Here is a 14,990-nt window from a genome sequence, read left to right on the forward strand (position 1 = left end):
AGGAGGCTGCTGCAGCGACTCCTGTGCCACCTGCTGGGAAGCTGGATGGGAGGCTGGTCCTCAGTGGCCAGAGCATTTTTGCCAGGGTGGTCTTTCAGCGCTTCACAATAAGGAAACTGCGTTTCTTACAGGCAAGAAAAATACTGGTCCTGCTGCCAGACATCATGGAGATCATGCAGGATGCCAACAGTGACGTCAAGAGGAAGGCCCTGGTGCTCTTCAGGAACACGATGGGTCACATGCAGCTGGTGGAGAAGCTCCTGCCCCTCTTTGATGATGTAAGGCTGCCGCGGGAGCCCCAGCCCGAGCCCTACAGATGGGCACTCAGCAAAGACAGCTGCCCCTCAGCCCAGCCCTGTGGGCAGCCGTCGGGCACGGCTCCCCTCATGCTCCTCTTGCGTGGCCTTTCAGGGCTCTGGGGCCGTTCGGCTTCAGCTGCAGATATGGCCCACAGCTCCTGTGGTCAGGATCCGACCCCTCACATCAGCCATGCTGACGCCCTTGCTCACCATGGGCTGGGAGTGGCTGTTGCTGAAGTTCCCCATCCTCCTCTCTACCAGGAGTCCAGCCAGGTGCGGGAGCTCTCCATCGGCTTCTTCAAAGATGTGATGGAGACTGTGGTGGGGAGAAACAAGAAGATGATGAGGAAGACAGTGAAGAGAGTCCTGCTCCCACTGTTCCTCCATATGAATGACCAGATCAAGAGTGTGGCCGAGGTGCAGTGACCAGTGTTGTTGGGAAGGGTGTGCTGCAGCAGCAGCCCATGACCACCCCACACATGAGTCCCTACAGGCTACCCAGCTGTCCCTGCAAGTGTGGGAGGCCAGGGCTGTGAGTCCCTGTCGCTGTCCCCCAGGTCTTTGAGCCTCCATCCCTGTCCCCCAGGGCTGTGTCCAAGAAACCCCCAGGTGTTTGGGCCAGAGACTACCCTAGCCCTTGGGTCCTGCTCACCCAGTTGCCCCTGCCTTGGGACAGCTAACTCGGTCTGTGCAGGGGGGGTGCAGCACTTACAGGGGATGCAGAGCCAGCTTGTTCCCCATGGAACAGGGACAGGGAGAGCGGTGGGATGGGAGATGCAGCAGGAAGAGGCCTGGCCCTGCATCTCGGGATCAAAGCTCTGCCCACCCGCAGCCTAGGCATGAAGACCCGGGGCAGCCCTGGCCGGGGACTCAGGCGTCCTGCTGGGGGACACCCGTGAGAGGTGCTGCTGGCTCCATCCTGCCCCGGGGTCACTGGGACTCCAGCCCTCGCTGCCTGCAGCCGTGGGCCCTCACCTCCCCTGCTCTTCAGGCTGCCCCCAGCCCCAGCAGCAGCTCAGCAGCTCTTGAGGATCTCTGTTCTGCTGGCCAGCAGCACGAGACACCTAAGGTGGTGGCTGCCCCGTGTCCCTGCCCTGGGCACTGAGCCCAGTTCAGGCTCCATCCCCTGATGCCTCTTCCCATAAGGGGCTGGGAACAGCCCAAAGCCGGACCAAGAGGAGGGAGAGTGCCAGGTGTCCTTGCCTGAGCTGTGGTGCCATCTCCCAGCCTCTGCTTCTCTGCAGGCCTCTAGGGACACCCTGCTGGCCTGTGCAGAGTTCCTGGGGTGGAGGAAGCTCAGCACCCTGGTCAAGACGCATCAGACACATCGCATTGGAGAGTGTTTGGTGAGAACAACCCCCAGCCCAAGAGCCGGGCTGGACGAGGGCTGCCCCAGGTGCCCGTGGGGAGGGCTGTGCAGCTGAACCTCACCTGCCCTGTTCCAGCCCGGAGCCCACAGCCTGGAGCCACATCATCCTTCCCTGCCTTCAAGCACAGACCCCCCAAGGGCTCTTCTCCAGGCCCCTCTCCCCTCCCTGCCCCCAGGTGCTAAACAAGACCCTGGCACAAGTTTGCCCTGGCAGTGGGACAGAGGAGTCTCAGCACTGCCAGGCCCCCTGTGCCCTCTGGTCTCTCTGAACCTCAGCCCCATGGGGCTCCTGTCTGGGAGGGTGGCTGGGGAGTGTCTGTATCAGACTCATGCCCTTGTGCTCTCTCCAGCTCCAGCAGGACAGGAGCAGGCTGCAAGAATACCTGTGTCAGAGCCTGCTGTACCTGCAGGACGCTCAGGCCAGCCTGCGAGTGGAGGCCGTCAGGTTCATCGGTGAGCCACAGCCCCCCAGGGACCCTCTGCTGGCAGCCTGGCCCCCATCCCCACCACTGCACTGGCAGCAGGGGAGGCCCTGGGGCTGCCAGAGCCCCGGCTGCCTCCAGGAGGGCCCACCACGCAGGGGGCTCGCTGGGAGCCTTGCTCAGCCCCAGCGGCCTCGGGTCCCGTCCTTCCCTGGGCCAGCCCTGCTGAGGGGTGGGGGGTGTGCAGCTGAGCCGGCAGGGCCGGGGCCGTGCTGCTGGGAGCGTGCTGGGGAGCAGAGGCCTGACAGGAGCTCTGTGCCCAGGGCTTGGCGCACGGTACCTGAGGAACCGAAGCAACAGGGAGCAGAAGCTGCGGGACATCAGCAGAGGTGAGTGGGGGCCGTGCTGTGCTGCTGGGCAGGGGACAGGGCCTGGGCAGGGCGCTGCCGTGCCTGGTCCTCCTCCAGGAAAACGCTTCAGGGGCAGAGGACATGTCAGGGGCACGTGGGGCGGCCCTGAGCAGCAGCTTCCAGCTGGTCTGTTGGTCTCATCTGCTCCTCCTGGCCAGGGGAAGTGACAGGTGGGGCTGGCATAGTCTGGAGGGGACTCCTGGGGGTCTCTGCAGGCAGTGGGGCTTCATCTCTGCTCTGCGTCCCTCTCTTGCAGCCCTCTTGCCCTTGAGAGAAGACCCCGATCCCTGCGTCAAGTCCTTGGCAACTCAGACCCTCTACAACCTGAGAACAGAGTTGCAAATAACACAACGGAGCTGGTGGTTGCTGGGCTGCTGGATCGGTATGAGCTCAGGAGAGTAAATTCTCGCCCAAAAATGGTCATATTTGAATATCCCTTTTTTTTTACTAAAGCTGGAAGACAAAGCCCAGTCCCATGGTGTCCTTCCCATGGGGACCACCCTGAGCGTGCCGAGCAGCGTCACTCCTGGCCTCTGCCGCTGCCTGCAGGACAGCACAGCTGGACCCAGGGTGTCCTGGCAACAAAGCCCCAGTGACCCGCTGGTCCACATACTTCTGTATAACCTGTCCAAGGCCCTTTAGCTGGGGCCGCACGTCCTGTCATTCCCACATCCCAGAGCTCCAGCCTTGGTGATGCACGACGGTACTGAAAGAAAAGAGACACCCAGTGTGTCTGGGGAGGAGGGCAGGGGATTGGAGAGGGCAGGGAATGGGAAAAGCTTTGCCTGGAGCAGTCCTAAGTGTCCTTCCCTCCCAAGGACGTGCCTCAGAAACAAAGGGGGTCGGATGTCCAACAGAAGCTCCATCACCCAGTTCCTCCTCCTGGCGTTCACAGACACACGGGAGCTGCAGCTCTTGCACTTGTGGCTCTTCCTGGGCATCTACCCGGCTGCCCTCCTGGGCAACGGCCTCATCGTCACCACCAGAGCCTGTGACCAGCACCTCCACAGCCCCATGCACTTCTTCCTCCTCAACCTCTCCCTCCTAGACGTCAGCTTCATCTCCACCACTGTTCCCAATGCAATGGCCAATTCCCTCACAGACACCAGGGACACCTCCTACTTGGGTTGCTATGCAGAGATATTTCTGCTTCCCTTCTTGATCGTAACAGAGTATTCTCTCCTCACCGTCATGTCCTATGACCGCTACGTTGCCATCTGCAAACCCCTGCACTACGGGAGCCTCCTGGGCAGCAGAGCTTGTGTCCACATGGCAGCAGCTGCCGGGGCCAGTGGGTTTCTCACTGCTCTGCTGCACACGGCCAACACGTTTTCACTATCACTCTGCAAGGGCAATGCCCTGGGCCGGTTCTTCTGTGAAATCCCCCAAATCCTCAAGCTCTCCTGCTTAAGCTCCTACCTCAGGGAAGTCTGGCTTCTCGTGGTCAGTGCCTGTTTACAATTTGTGTGTTTTGTTTTCATTGTGCTGTCCTGTCTTGAGATCTTCAGGGCCGTGCTGAGGATCCCCTCTGAGCAGGGACAGCACAAAGCCTTTTCCACGTGCCTCCCTCACCTGGCCGTGGTCTCCCTGTTTGTTAGCACCTCTTTTTTTGCCTACCTGAAGCCCCCTTCCATGTCCTCCCAGGCCCTGGACCTGGTGGTGTCATTTCTGTACTTGGTGGTACCTCCAGCAGTGAACCCCCTCAGAGGAATGTATTTGAACACATACTATTTCAGCATCATTAAGGTACCCATACAACTTAGAAGACTTCCAGGGTATCGCAGGAAAAGTAGGCACTATTTTTGTTATTTTCTTTATTTTATATATTTGCTTTTATAGCTATGATAATAAGTGCCATGAAAGAGTATTATTCATCCCACCTCTTGACATTGGTTAAACCCCAGTAGGCAGCTCAGCACCACACAGCTCACTCCTCCAAAGCAGGATGGGGGACAGAATTGGAAGTCTAAAAGTGAGACAACTCATGAGTTGAGACAAAGGCACTTTGCTAGATAAATCTAAAGTTCTGTGCATAAACGAAGCGCAACAAGAAATACATTCACTCCTCCCTGTCAGCAGGTGGTGTTCAGCCATCTCTAGGAAAGCAGGGCTCCAACACACCTAGCAGTTACTTGGGAAGATAAACACCATCACTCCCAGTGTCCTGCCCTCCCTTCTTCTGCTCCCAGCTTTTACTGCTGAACGTGACATCATATGGTGTGGAAGATCCCTTTGGTCAGCTGTCCCAGCTGTGTCCCCTCCCAGCTCCTTGTGGACCCCCAGCCCACTTGCTGGTGACGTGTGTGAGAAAAGGAAAAGGCCTTGGCGCTGTGTAAGTTCTGCTCAACAGTGACTAAAACATCCCTGTGTTACTAACACTGTTCTCATCCCAAGTGCAATACACAGCATCATAGCAGCATGGAGAAATTTAATTCTATCCCAGATGAAACCAACACACGTACATACAGAACCAGTCACCTTGCATAAATAAAGAACCCAGAAGAAAATAATTTATCTGAGCTCCCATCTCTTCCAATCTTCTCGGGAGCTGGGGATGCAGCCCCTGCAGGAAGAAAGGGTTAAGGACCCAAAATCCCAGCTGCCACATGCAGGAGCTGCCCATGGGACCCAGAGGCTGCATCTTGCTGACTCAGCAGGCGCTGCCTCTCTGCCGCCTGATTGTCATCAGGGCTGCTGCTTCCCTGGAGCCACGGACAGCAGTAGGACACGGCCTCTTCAGTGCTGGTCTCTCCTCACTTCCACTGTCCTCTCGTGCTGCTGCATTTGTGCTGCCGCTACGGTCTTGTGTAACTTGTGACAGTCCTGTTGTCGCTACAGTGACATCCCTGTGGCTGTGGACAGGAGCAGGCCATGTGAACCACTGTGTAAGGTCTGGCCTCATTGCTGGCACCACCATGACCACAGGGGCTCCTCGGGGCAGGGCCAGAAGGCTGGATACCCCTTCCCAAGCTGGTGTCAGGAATACACCCCAGAAGCTGCTCCCTCAAAGGGACTTTTGCTATCTTGGGTTGCCTAATAGAGTCACAGCAAGAAGCTCAGAGTGCCAGGGTGATGCGTTAGGAACCAAAGGCTGGGAAAAAACTTCGCTTCCTGGTGACACATGCCCATGCAGACAGCACCTGCTTTGGGACTTATGGCAAATGCTAACCTGGAGAAGAACCAGAAGCTGCCGAGTGATGTCAGGAGATTTCCGGGGACAGCTCTGGAAGACCAAGCGCTGGTGCTCCCTGGCACTGCTGCCGTTCCGGGACTGTTTTCCCCTCTACCCATGCACAGGAACTGTCCCTGCAGCTCCAAAAAGGCCTTTGAGAAAGGATCTCCGGGAAAAAAATAGTCTCTGAAAGTGCTTTATTTCATCTAAAGACACAGGGAGCAGGGCTCCTCATTTACCCAGCAATTAGGTGTGAAAAGAAAAGCAGACAGCCAGTTAGCAAAGGGTGAAAACATTAACACAATTTTAAAATGCCACCATCCCAACAAAATAAAGAAGACAGGTTGAGCCTGCAGTGAGTTACATCTGCTGTGCAGCAGATAAGGGGCAGGAAAACATCCAGTCATCAGTTTCCACACGGCGTCCTTGAGCTTGAGAGGGGAAATATCTCAGACTGCAACTGGAAATGGGTGAAGCTGTGGGGATAACTGTGTTGTGTTGCTTCAGAAAACATTTGACATGCATACAATAATAATAAGAAGAAGAAGAAGAAGAAGAAGAAGAAGAAGAAGAAGAAGAAGAAGAAGAATTAAACAAGCAAATAAACCCAATAACAACAAAACAAAAGTAGTGAAGGTGAATAACCATGAAAGAAACAGGAAGACTGCCCAGTCAATGGAGCCCTGCAGAAGGAGCATGGAGCCGTTCATAATATGAGGCGATATAGTTGGAATCAGCATGTAGAGAAGACTTTTGTTGGGAAGACTTTGAAAGGAGTGGCCTGACTTCATGCAGCTGAAAACCAGAGACCTGGCAGTGTGCTGAAGGGATGGGGAGAAGTGTCCTGGGGTGAACAAAACCGTGGGGATGACAGAAGGTTGGAGACTTGTGGTTTGCAGAGATTGGCACGAGTCCTTCCTGGGTCTGAGCGGAATGAGCTTTGGACACAAGGAAAAATAAAGCAGCTCTCAAGCGTGTTTCGGAATTAGTACCACTGTCACGAATAAGAGAAAGAGGACAGTGCTGTAAGCGAACTCCTTGTTCTTCAGGAGAAAAACTGAAGCTTTTTCACGTCCTTTCCAACAGTTCTTTTTCCTTGTCAAAGCAGGTGTAACTTTTCAGTAGTCAGCCTCTGGCATGAAGTTCTTTCACAGCAGTTTTGCTCTCAGGGCTATCCCTTTGTTTAAATGATATTTAAAGATTATACCTCTTAGACAGAATTGCCTTTATTGATGCCTGATCAATATATTTTCTCCCTGGTTTTGGTAAGAGGCTGAGGGGTAGAATATGGTGGTGGTTTCTTTTTCAGCCAAAGGAGGCCAAGGTACAGATACCAGATTTCTGAAAAGGCACAAAGCAAGGCAAAATTAGAATGTGGTGTTGTGACTGGTACCCACTGCTCCTGACCCCTGGTGTGCCCTGGCAGAATCTCTGGAGTCCGAACTGTGCAGCAGGGATCCTGGAAGCTCTGATCTCCTACCCTGCATTCCAGCATGGAAAATGAAAGTCACCTCGTTTTGATTCTCTTCACAGCCTAAGGCACCACATGGGTAATGACGCTGGCCAGGAAACATCAAGATGAATCAAGGTGGGACTAGCGACCTCCTAAGCACAGGACAGTGTCACCCTGAATTGTCCCATGGGCCTCTGCTGTAGAGACCCTCAGCTACAGCTATTTCCTGCTGCACAGGGTCATGGAAAGGGTTTTGGGAAAGGGACTGATGGGGCAGTCTCTGGTAGCATATCACCAACCCCAGGGTCAGGCTGGGTGACATTTTGGTGAGCCGAGCACCTCCAAAGGTGGAGATCACCAAGAGTCCCCAGGTGTCCTCCTGCACTGGTCAGTTTTTCCTAACGCTCAGTTGAAAGCTCCCTGGAGGGTGTTTGTGACTGTTGCCTCCGCCCCACCAACCGCCACTGCAGAAGGGTTTGCCTCCACCATCATCTCCCCAAGGAGGTGTCACCTGCTCTTCGAGTACCTTGTGCCTCCCCTTCAGCAGACTGAAGAGGCCCAGTTGACTCAGCTGCTCCACAAAGCTCATGTGCCCCTGACCCCACCATGACAGATGGTCCTCTGGACCTTCCACAGTGTCGTGGTTTGACCCCAGCTGGCAACACAACCACGACAGCCGCTCACCCACCCCCGCCCCCTTCCCCTCCCTGTAGGGGACAGAATCAAAAGCGAAGGCAGAAATTTGGATTGAGAGAAACAGAGTTTAATAAAATAACAGAATACTAACAGACTACTAGAAAATATACGTGAAACCAAGATAACTCCCATACCCTTCTGCTCAGGACTCCTCAGCCGGTCACATCACAGCCCGTCCCGGGGCACCAGGTTTGCTCTGCCCCCAGTGCAGACCTTGTGCCTTTGCCTTGTAAGACCTGCAGAGGTTTTTGTTGGCCTGTGTCAAGGTCCCCCTGCACTGAAAGTACAGCATGTGACCGTCTGAAGTTTCTGGGCCACTGCCTCGAGCAAGTGAAGAATACGGAGAAGTGCCGGACACCGGAGGGGATGAAAGAAAGAAGCTGCTGCGGGCGGAGGGGCGGCCGCTCCCCTGCCCTGTCCAGGCTGGGGCGGTTTGGGGCGCGATGGCGTCACAACAAGCCCCGCCCCCGGCAGGCTCCGCCCCTGGCGTTGCTGGGGACGCGCAGGCGCAGCTCAGTCCTGTTCTGGACGCGGAGCGGAGCGGACGGCCAAGGCGAGGGGAGGAGTCAGTGGGCCGAGCCGAGCGCGAGCGGCCGCAGCGAAGGGCGGGACTTAAGGAGGAGGCGCGGGAAGCGCTTGTGGTGCTGGAGCGGGAGAGCGGCGCGACCTGCAGGCGCTGACACGTGCGGTGACACGCCATGGCGGGCACGGCGAAGCTGAGGGAGCTGCCGAGTGCGCGGCGGGACGCGGGCGAGGCCGGGGCGCTGGGCCGGCTGCTGGCCACCTCGGCCAAGAAGGTGCTGCTGCGCAAGATCGAGTTCGAGCCCGCCAGCCGCGGCTTCTCCGGCCAGCCGGAGCTGCCGAGGGCCAAGTACCTGCTGCTCAAGCCCCGCAGCGAGCCCGCCGAGCACCCCCGCGGCGCTGAGGAGGGACAGGCGGGCAAGCAGGGTGGGTGCAGAGGGCCGGGGGGGCTGTCCCTGCGCTGCGCAGCCCCGCGGCTCACCCGCCTCTCTCTCCCCGCAGGCAGCGACCGTACCCCGGGGGGCCACGGGCACGGCGTCCCTGCGCCCCGGAAGGTGCTGTTCCCTGCCCAGCGCCTCGCCGTGAAGTGGCAGCGTGTCCAGCGCATCGGCGCCGGGCTGCTCAACTTGGGAAACACCTGTTTCCTCAACGCCACGCTGCAGTGCCTCACGTACACGCCACCGCTCGCCAACTACCTGCTGTCCAAGGAGCACGGCCGCAGCTGTGAGTGGGGAGGGGGAGCGCCCGCCTGTCCCGGGGCCGCGCTCAGCACCCTGCACACGGCTCTGGCAAGGGCTGTGCGGCTGCCGGGATGCGCCTTCTCTGCTCCCTCCTGCCCGTTTCTCCGTGGAGAGGACATTCCTGCATACGGGAGCATCCGCTATGCCTGGCCGTAGCAGCGTTCCCGAGCTCTGCATCCTGCGTCTGAGAGGCTTTGTCTGTGCTGGGCACAGCCAGGACTAACATGGGTCCATTAGGCTCTGCTGGCTCCTGGGGCGAGTACCTGTGCCCTGTTTTCCCTCCACGTGGATGCTGTCTCGTCTGGGGGGTTGCAGCGACTGGTGCTGTGACTGGGGCTGTGCCAGCCGGGGTGGTGTGTGCTGGTCCCTGTGACCCCGGGATGCCCCAGAGCTCTGCTGTAGCACAGAGCTCGTAGGAAGACTGAGCGTGGCTGAGCCGTGTTGGACCAGAGATTCCCTGTCCCCGCTACTGCCTCCATCTCTCCTGGGTTTGTGCCCAACGTCCTGTCTTCTCCTCTCCCACTCCAGGTCACCAAAGCGGCTTCTGCATGATGTGTGTCATGCAGAACCACGTCACGCAGGCGTTCGCCAACAGCGGCAGTGTGATAAAGCCAGTGTCCTTTGTTCGAGACCTCAAGAGTAAGGATGGCTGCCCTCGCGTCCCCTCCTGTAGCCGTGCAGGAGGGCAGAGACTCTTGCAGGAGCAGAACCATTGAGATCAGGGCAGGTCTTGGCAGAGGCTCTCCTGAGACGACTCGCTGAGCCTGCCAGGGACTTCATGGACGCTGTGGGGCTTCCCCCGTGGCCGACATGAGTCTGACGTCTGGTTTGGGCTGAGGGAGCTCAAAGCCCGCAGTCCCTGCGCCGAGGGAGGGCGGGAGGACCTGCATCTGTTGCAGCGCGTGCTGCGGCTGATCCCTCCCTCTCCTGCAGAGATTGCCCCGCACATCCGCTTCGGCAGGCAAGAGGACGCACACGAGTTCCTCCGTTTCACCATCGATGCCATGCAGAAGGCCTGCCTGCCCAACTGTACCGAGTATGTGGGGCCTCTGATGGCCGTCAGTGCTCTCGTCTGCTGGTCCCCTGTGCCAGTGGGAGGGGACTGTGGGGTGAACACGTCCCCCAGACTGGACCCGTGGAGGGAGGTGCTGCCTCCAGGGTCTGGGGTGGATGGCTCAGCTCTCTGCCCCTCCGTGACACAGCTCTGGGCTGCTGTCTGCCTTCTCCTGACACCTCCACCCCAGCACAGCTGCGATTCTGTCCCCAAATCCTGTGACTGGGGTGGGTTTGGATGCTGAGGACACACCGGTGGCCGGTGGGGTGGCTGTTCGGGCAGGGCCATGTGTGACCCGGTGCTGCTGTCTCTAGGTTGGATCGCCAGACCCAAGCCACTACCCTGATCCACCAGATCTTTGGCGGTTACCTGCGGTCCCGGGGTGAGTGCTGGCTGCCAGGGCCTGGGCCTGTGACTCTCAGGGCTGCTGTTTCCCCAAGAGCCTTGCAGTAACTTGGGAAGATCACTAAGCACGTGCAAATTATCCAGAGCTGCAGCTGGTCAGTCTTGCGGTACCTGTGGGTCTCACCAGCAAAGGAATCCACGTTGCCAGCTGTCCAGCAACATTTGCTATCCCAATACGTAGCGGAATTGCCAGGCTGTGAATGCTGGTGCTGCCTTCCCAGAGCCCAAACCCAGAGAGTCGGGGGGAACACGGCAGCTGCCTGCGCTGTGCTGGGGGATTGGTGGGTGCTGCTGTTGTGCCAGAGTGTGCTCACTGCTCTTTCTCTTGCAGTGAAGTGCTTGATGTGCAAAGGAGTCTCGGACACCTTTGAGCCCTGTCTGGACCTGCCGGTGGAGATCACGGTACGGGGGCAGGGTTGCGTGGAGAGGGGCTCTGCTCTGCAGGGGATGTTCCTGCAGCTGCAGCGTTTCTGCTGGAGGCTGTTTAACCTGCCCGTGTCAGGCACGGTGCGGGCAAGAGGGAATCAGCTCTGTTGTTACGCTGCCTCCTCTGTCTGGCCCTGACCTCTCCTCTGTCCTGGCAGCAAGCCGCAAATGTAGAGCAGGCACTGGAGCTGTTTGTGAAGCCAGACCTGCTGGGCGGAGAGAACGCCTACATGTGTGACAAGTGAGTGTGCGGGGCTGGGGCGGGAAGGTGCCGCAGGTGTGCTGGTGGGAAGCAGGTGGGAAGCTGCAGTACGGGAGGGCTTCTCTACCTGCTCCACCGCTAAACCGTGAGGTACGCGGCTGTGAAGCCTGCGATGAAGCCTGTCACTCCTCATCTCTCTCCTCTTGTGACGGGGACCTGAGCCAGCAGATGTGGCCGTGAGCGGGTGCCCTGGAGCGGTACTCGCTCTCAGCAGGGTCATTTCCGTGGGGTTTGCTGCTTGGCCAGGGCTGGCAAGCACCTGGGTGCTGGTGGAACAGCGTGAATAGCTCGAGCTCTTCTTGTGCAGATGCAAGAAGAAAGTGTCGGCAACCAAACGCTTCACTATCCACCGAGCCCCCAACGTTCTCACGCTTGCTCTGAAGCGTTTTGCCGACTTCACTGGGGGCAAGATCACAAAGGTGAGCGCTCGGCAATCCAGGGCGGGGCTGTGTCCTGTCCCGAGGCCCTGCTGCCCAGAGCGGGGTGGGAGGTGGTTCTGTGCGCAGCGCGAGCTCTACCGCAGTCCTGCAGCCCTTCCCCAGCTGTGCGGTGCGGTGGGAGTTTGGCTCATCCCGGCATCTTCCTCACCGTGAGCTCTGCCTGGAGAGAGCGGGTTCCCCCTCCCTTGCGAGACGGGACTCGTAGGACAGCTGAGCTGCTCTTGCCATCTGCTGTGCAGGCTCCTGAGACATCCTCTCTCCGCAGGACGTGGGCTACCCTGAGCTCCTCAACATCCGCCCATACATGTCCCAGACCAGCGGGGATCCTGTCATGTACGGGCTCTACGCGGTGCTGGTGCACTCGGGGTACAGCAGCCACGCAGGACACTACTACTGCTACGTCAAGGTGAGCTCAGGGTGCTGTCTTGGCACCCTCTCTGTGCTGCGGTCTGGTGGGTGCTCGAGGGTCCGCGTACTGCGCAGACAGGGGGGTGCTCAGCAGACACGCGTGGTGTGGAGTGCTGGGGTGTACGGGCTGTGCTCTGCCACAGGAAGCGTGGAGTTCTGCTCTCGCAGAGTCCCCTCGCCTGCCCGGGGCCGCCTGGGGGTTTTGGGGAGCGGAGCTCTGCTGACGGGCGCTGTTCCTGCTGCTCCTCAGGTCAGGAGCGTCACTGGACACAGCCCGACCCCGTTCTCTTTCCTTCCGCAGGCCAGCAACGGGCAGTGGTACCAAATGAATGACAACGTGGTCCGCCCCAGTAACATCAAGGTGGTCCTTAACCAGCAGGCATATGTGCTGTTCTACCTCAGGTGAGCATGCCCTGTGTCCCCAGCCCCTCTGCCCCTGCTCAGCGTGTGGGACAGGGCTGGGGACATGTGCCTGGGTGAGGGAAGGAGCTTGGTCCAGGTCGCCCCAGTGCCCACGTGCATGTGCTGGCTTGGGCGAGGGTGGCAGGGAGAGCTCCAGCCCCTTGTCGTGGTTTTGCTGCAGATCAAGAGCTCCTCACCTCCTCAGACCTTCTGGCTCTTGCTTCTTGTGTGCAGCTATGACGAGTGTGTTCCAGTCGCTCAGACACTGGCAGTTAACGCGTGCCCTTCTCTGCCTTCCCCAGGATCCCCAGCCCCGGGAAGAGCTCAGAGGGTCCCATTTCCAAAGCTGCCTCCAGCCTGCCTGGCCGCATCAAGCTGCCTTCTGGGTCACCGTCACCCAAGCTGGCCCTGAAAGGCAGAAACGCAGCTGCAGCGTTTCCTGGTGACGCAGCCCAGAGGCCCAAGAAGCCGCTCTCGTCGCAGCTGCCACCCGCGCCCAGAGCGGTTCCAGGATTTTGCGGCCCCAGTAACACCAGCGGGGCCAAAGCACATGTTCCCCGGAAGCGCTGCTGGGAGCCCAGGCCCCTGCCCGCCTCCCCCAGGCTGCCGGAGCCCATCCCCGGCCAGGAGCCGTGGGACAGCGGGGAGAACACCGGGACACCGGGAAGGGACCCTGGTGGCAGCGCTGCTGCCAGCCTGGTGCTGGCAAAGCTGAAAGCCTTCTTGTCGGCCAGTGCTGCTCCGCAGCCCAGCAGCACCATGGCACCACCACCGGCCAAGAAGCTGGCGCTTTCCGACAAATAGGTGAGTCTGAGCTTCTGCCCAGAGACTTCAGTAGGTGCCTCATGCCTCCGGAGCCGGGGCTTGTGTTGGGGAGTGTAGGAATGGTGCTGGGTACCTTGCTAAGCAGGAGGCGGGTGGGGAGAGCCCCTCAGCCCCAGGGCTCTGCCCTCCCTCTGGGTCGGGCTGCGGGGCCAGGCCCCCGCTGTTGTTCCCATCCCTGGGAGAGGCTGGAGAATTGGCTGCTGCCTTCTTGCTCAGGACGGAGGGGTGGCTGCACCAGTCCCTGGAGCGGGGCGGCCTCGCCAGCCTTCTCAGGGTAGCATGTCCCCTGTGGTGATGGGAGCTGGTGATGCCACAGATGGAGGCTGCAGAGTCGCCTCCTCCCCGGGCAGCGGCTGGACCGGCTCTCTGGGCGCTGCTGTGCAGCCGGGGCTCAGGACGGCACGCTGGGGGTTCTGTTCTTAAAGTTTCCTTCATTTTTTCTTTTCTGCTTCTAACAGAAAACACTTCTGATTCTTCTTCTACTACCCCACTTCTACTTCCCCACTTCCCCCTGTCTGTGTCTTTTCCCCTCCCCTTTCTCTGGGCTCCCCTTTTTGTTTTCTCCTCTTGGCTCATGGAAACGTCTTTTATTTAGACCACCAGGGAAGGAGAGCAGAAGGGCCCACCGTGCACGTCCTCACCCAGAACGTGCTGGCCAGCCCTGCCCCACGAACACCACCCGCCCCAACTCCACTCTGGGGCATTTGGGCAAGTCGAGGTAAGCGGCGCCAGTCGCCGTGGGGCCGGCACAGCTCCCAGGAACCAGGGGGAGCCCAGTGTGGTGGAGGAGCTGCTCAGGAACTCCCTGGACAAGGCTTACGGCAAACAAGGTCACTCCTGCTCCCCTGGGCGGGGAACAGCCCCAGCGTCCCCTGTGCGCTGCCCGGGCTGCGGGGCAGCACCGCGCCAGGCTCCTGCTGACCGCGCGGCTCCGCAGTCCTGAGCTGGGAGGGGGAGAGCTCGGCCGTCAGCCGGGACGCCGTGCGGGACGCAGCGTGGGCCCACAGCGAGACCGTCCTCGACGAGTGGGACGAGGAGCTTGACAGGGAAAGGTGGGTGCCGGCCATGGCCTGGGCTGGGGGGGCAGAGGAGTCTGCACTCTGACCCCAGGAGCCTTCCTGCCTCCTCACAGGTAGAGAAGCTCCTCTGTGCCTCTGCCCGGGACTGCTGGAGCAGCCCCTCAAGCCCCAGCCTGGAGCTCAAGGCTCGGGGGGGCTCCTGGAAAGTGCCTGCGGATCGTCCCTGCTGCCGCCGGTTCCTGTGCTGCCCCGGCCCGCAATGGGAGCACCGGGGCCAATCTCTGTCCCGGCCGGGGCCGCTCAGCCCCTCCTGCCGCTGCCCGGCCAGGACTGACCTCCCGCCCTGCGCCAGGCGCAGCGGAGCCGTTTGGCTCCCGGGCCCCACGCTGGGTCCCTGTGGGGCCGGGACGCTGCCGCCGGGACACCGCGCCATAAACTGGAGCGTTCCCTCGTTAACCGGCTGTGCTGGGCTGGCAGGACAGCGGGAGGAGCCACGGGAAGGATCCCAGGCTGGAACAGCTCTGCTGTGAGGAACGGCTGAGACAGAGTCCTCAGGACTTGTACAGCTAACGAGGGAGCTTTCAGTCAGATACTTAATGGTGAAGATTTCAAAGAAGATTTCATAAAGGAGGGTTTTTTTCTTTCAAAGTTGTTTTCCATCATTTT

At 59.4% G+C, this 14,990-nt stretch overlaps 2 protein-coding genes across 2 annotated transcripts; both read left to right on the forward strand.

The window, feature by feature from the left end:
- Positions 1-3,346: 3,346 nt before the first annotated feature.
- LOC135991494 (olfactory receptor 14A16-like) lies at positions 3,347-7,176 on the forward strand. The gene is made up of 2 exons (XM_065640179.1): positions 3,347-4,246; positions 7,099-7,176. The coding sequence occupies exons 1-2, from the start codon at positions 3,347-3,349 to the stop codon at positions 7,174-7,176; spliced, it is 978 nt and encodes a 325-aa protein (XP_065496251.1).
- A 1,343-nt stretch (positions 7,177-8,519) lies between these two features.
- Positions 8,520-13,284, forward strand: LOC135991497 (ubiquitin carboxyl-terminal hydrolase 36-like). Its single transcript, XM_065640184.1, has 11 exons — positions 8,520-8,769; positions 8,845-9,066; positions 9,612-9,722; positions 10,017-10,119; positions 10,452-10,519; positions 10,874-10,944; positions 11,127-11,209; positions 11,538-11,649; positions 11,936-12,076; positions 12,380-12,480; positions 12,783-13,284. Exons 1-11 carry the CDS (start codon positions 8,520-8,522, stop codon positions 13,282-13,284), a joined length of 1,764 nt encoding a protein of 587 aa, XP_065496256.1.
- Positions 13,285-14,990: the final 1,706 nt, after the last annotated feature.

Source organism: Caloenas nicobarica, chromosome 8 (genome assembly GCF_036013445.1).
Source record: "Caloenas nicobarica isolate bCalNic1 chromosome 8, bCalNic1.hap1, whole genome shotgun sequence".
Classification (NCBI taxonomy): Eukaryota; Metazoa; Chordata; class Aves; order Columbiformes; family Columbidae; genus Caloenas; species Caloenas nicobarica.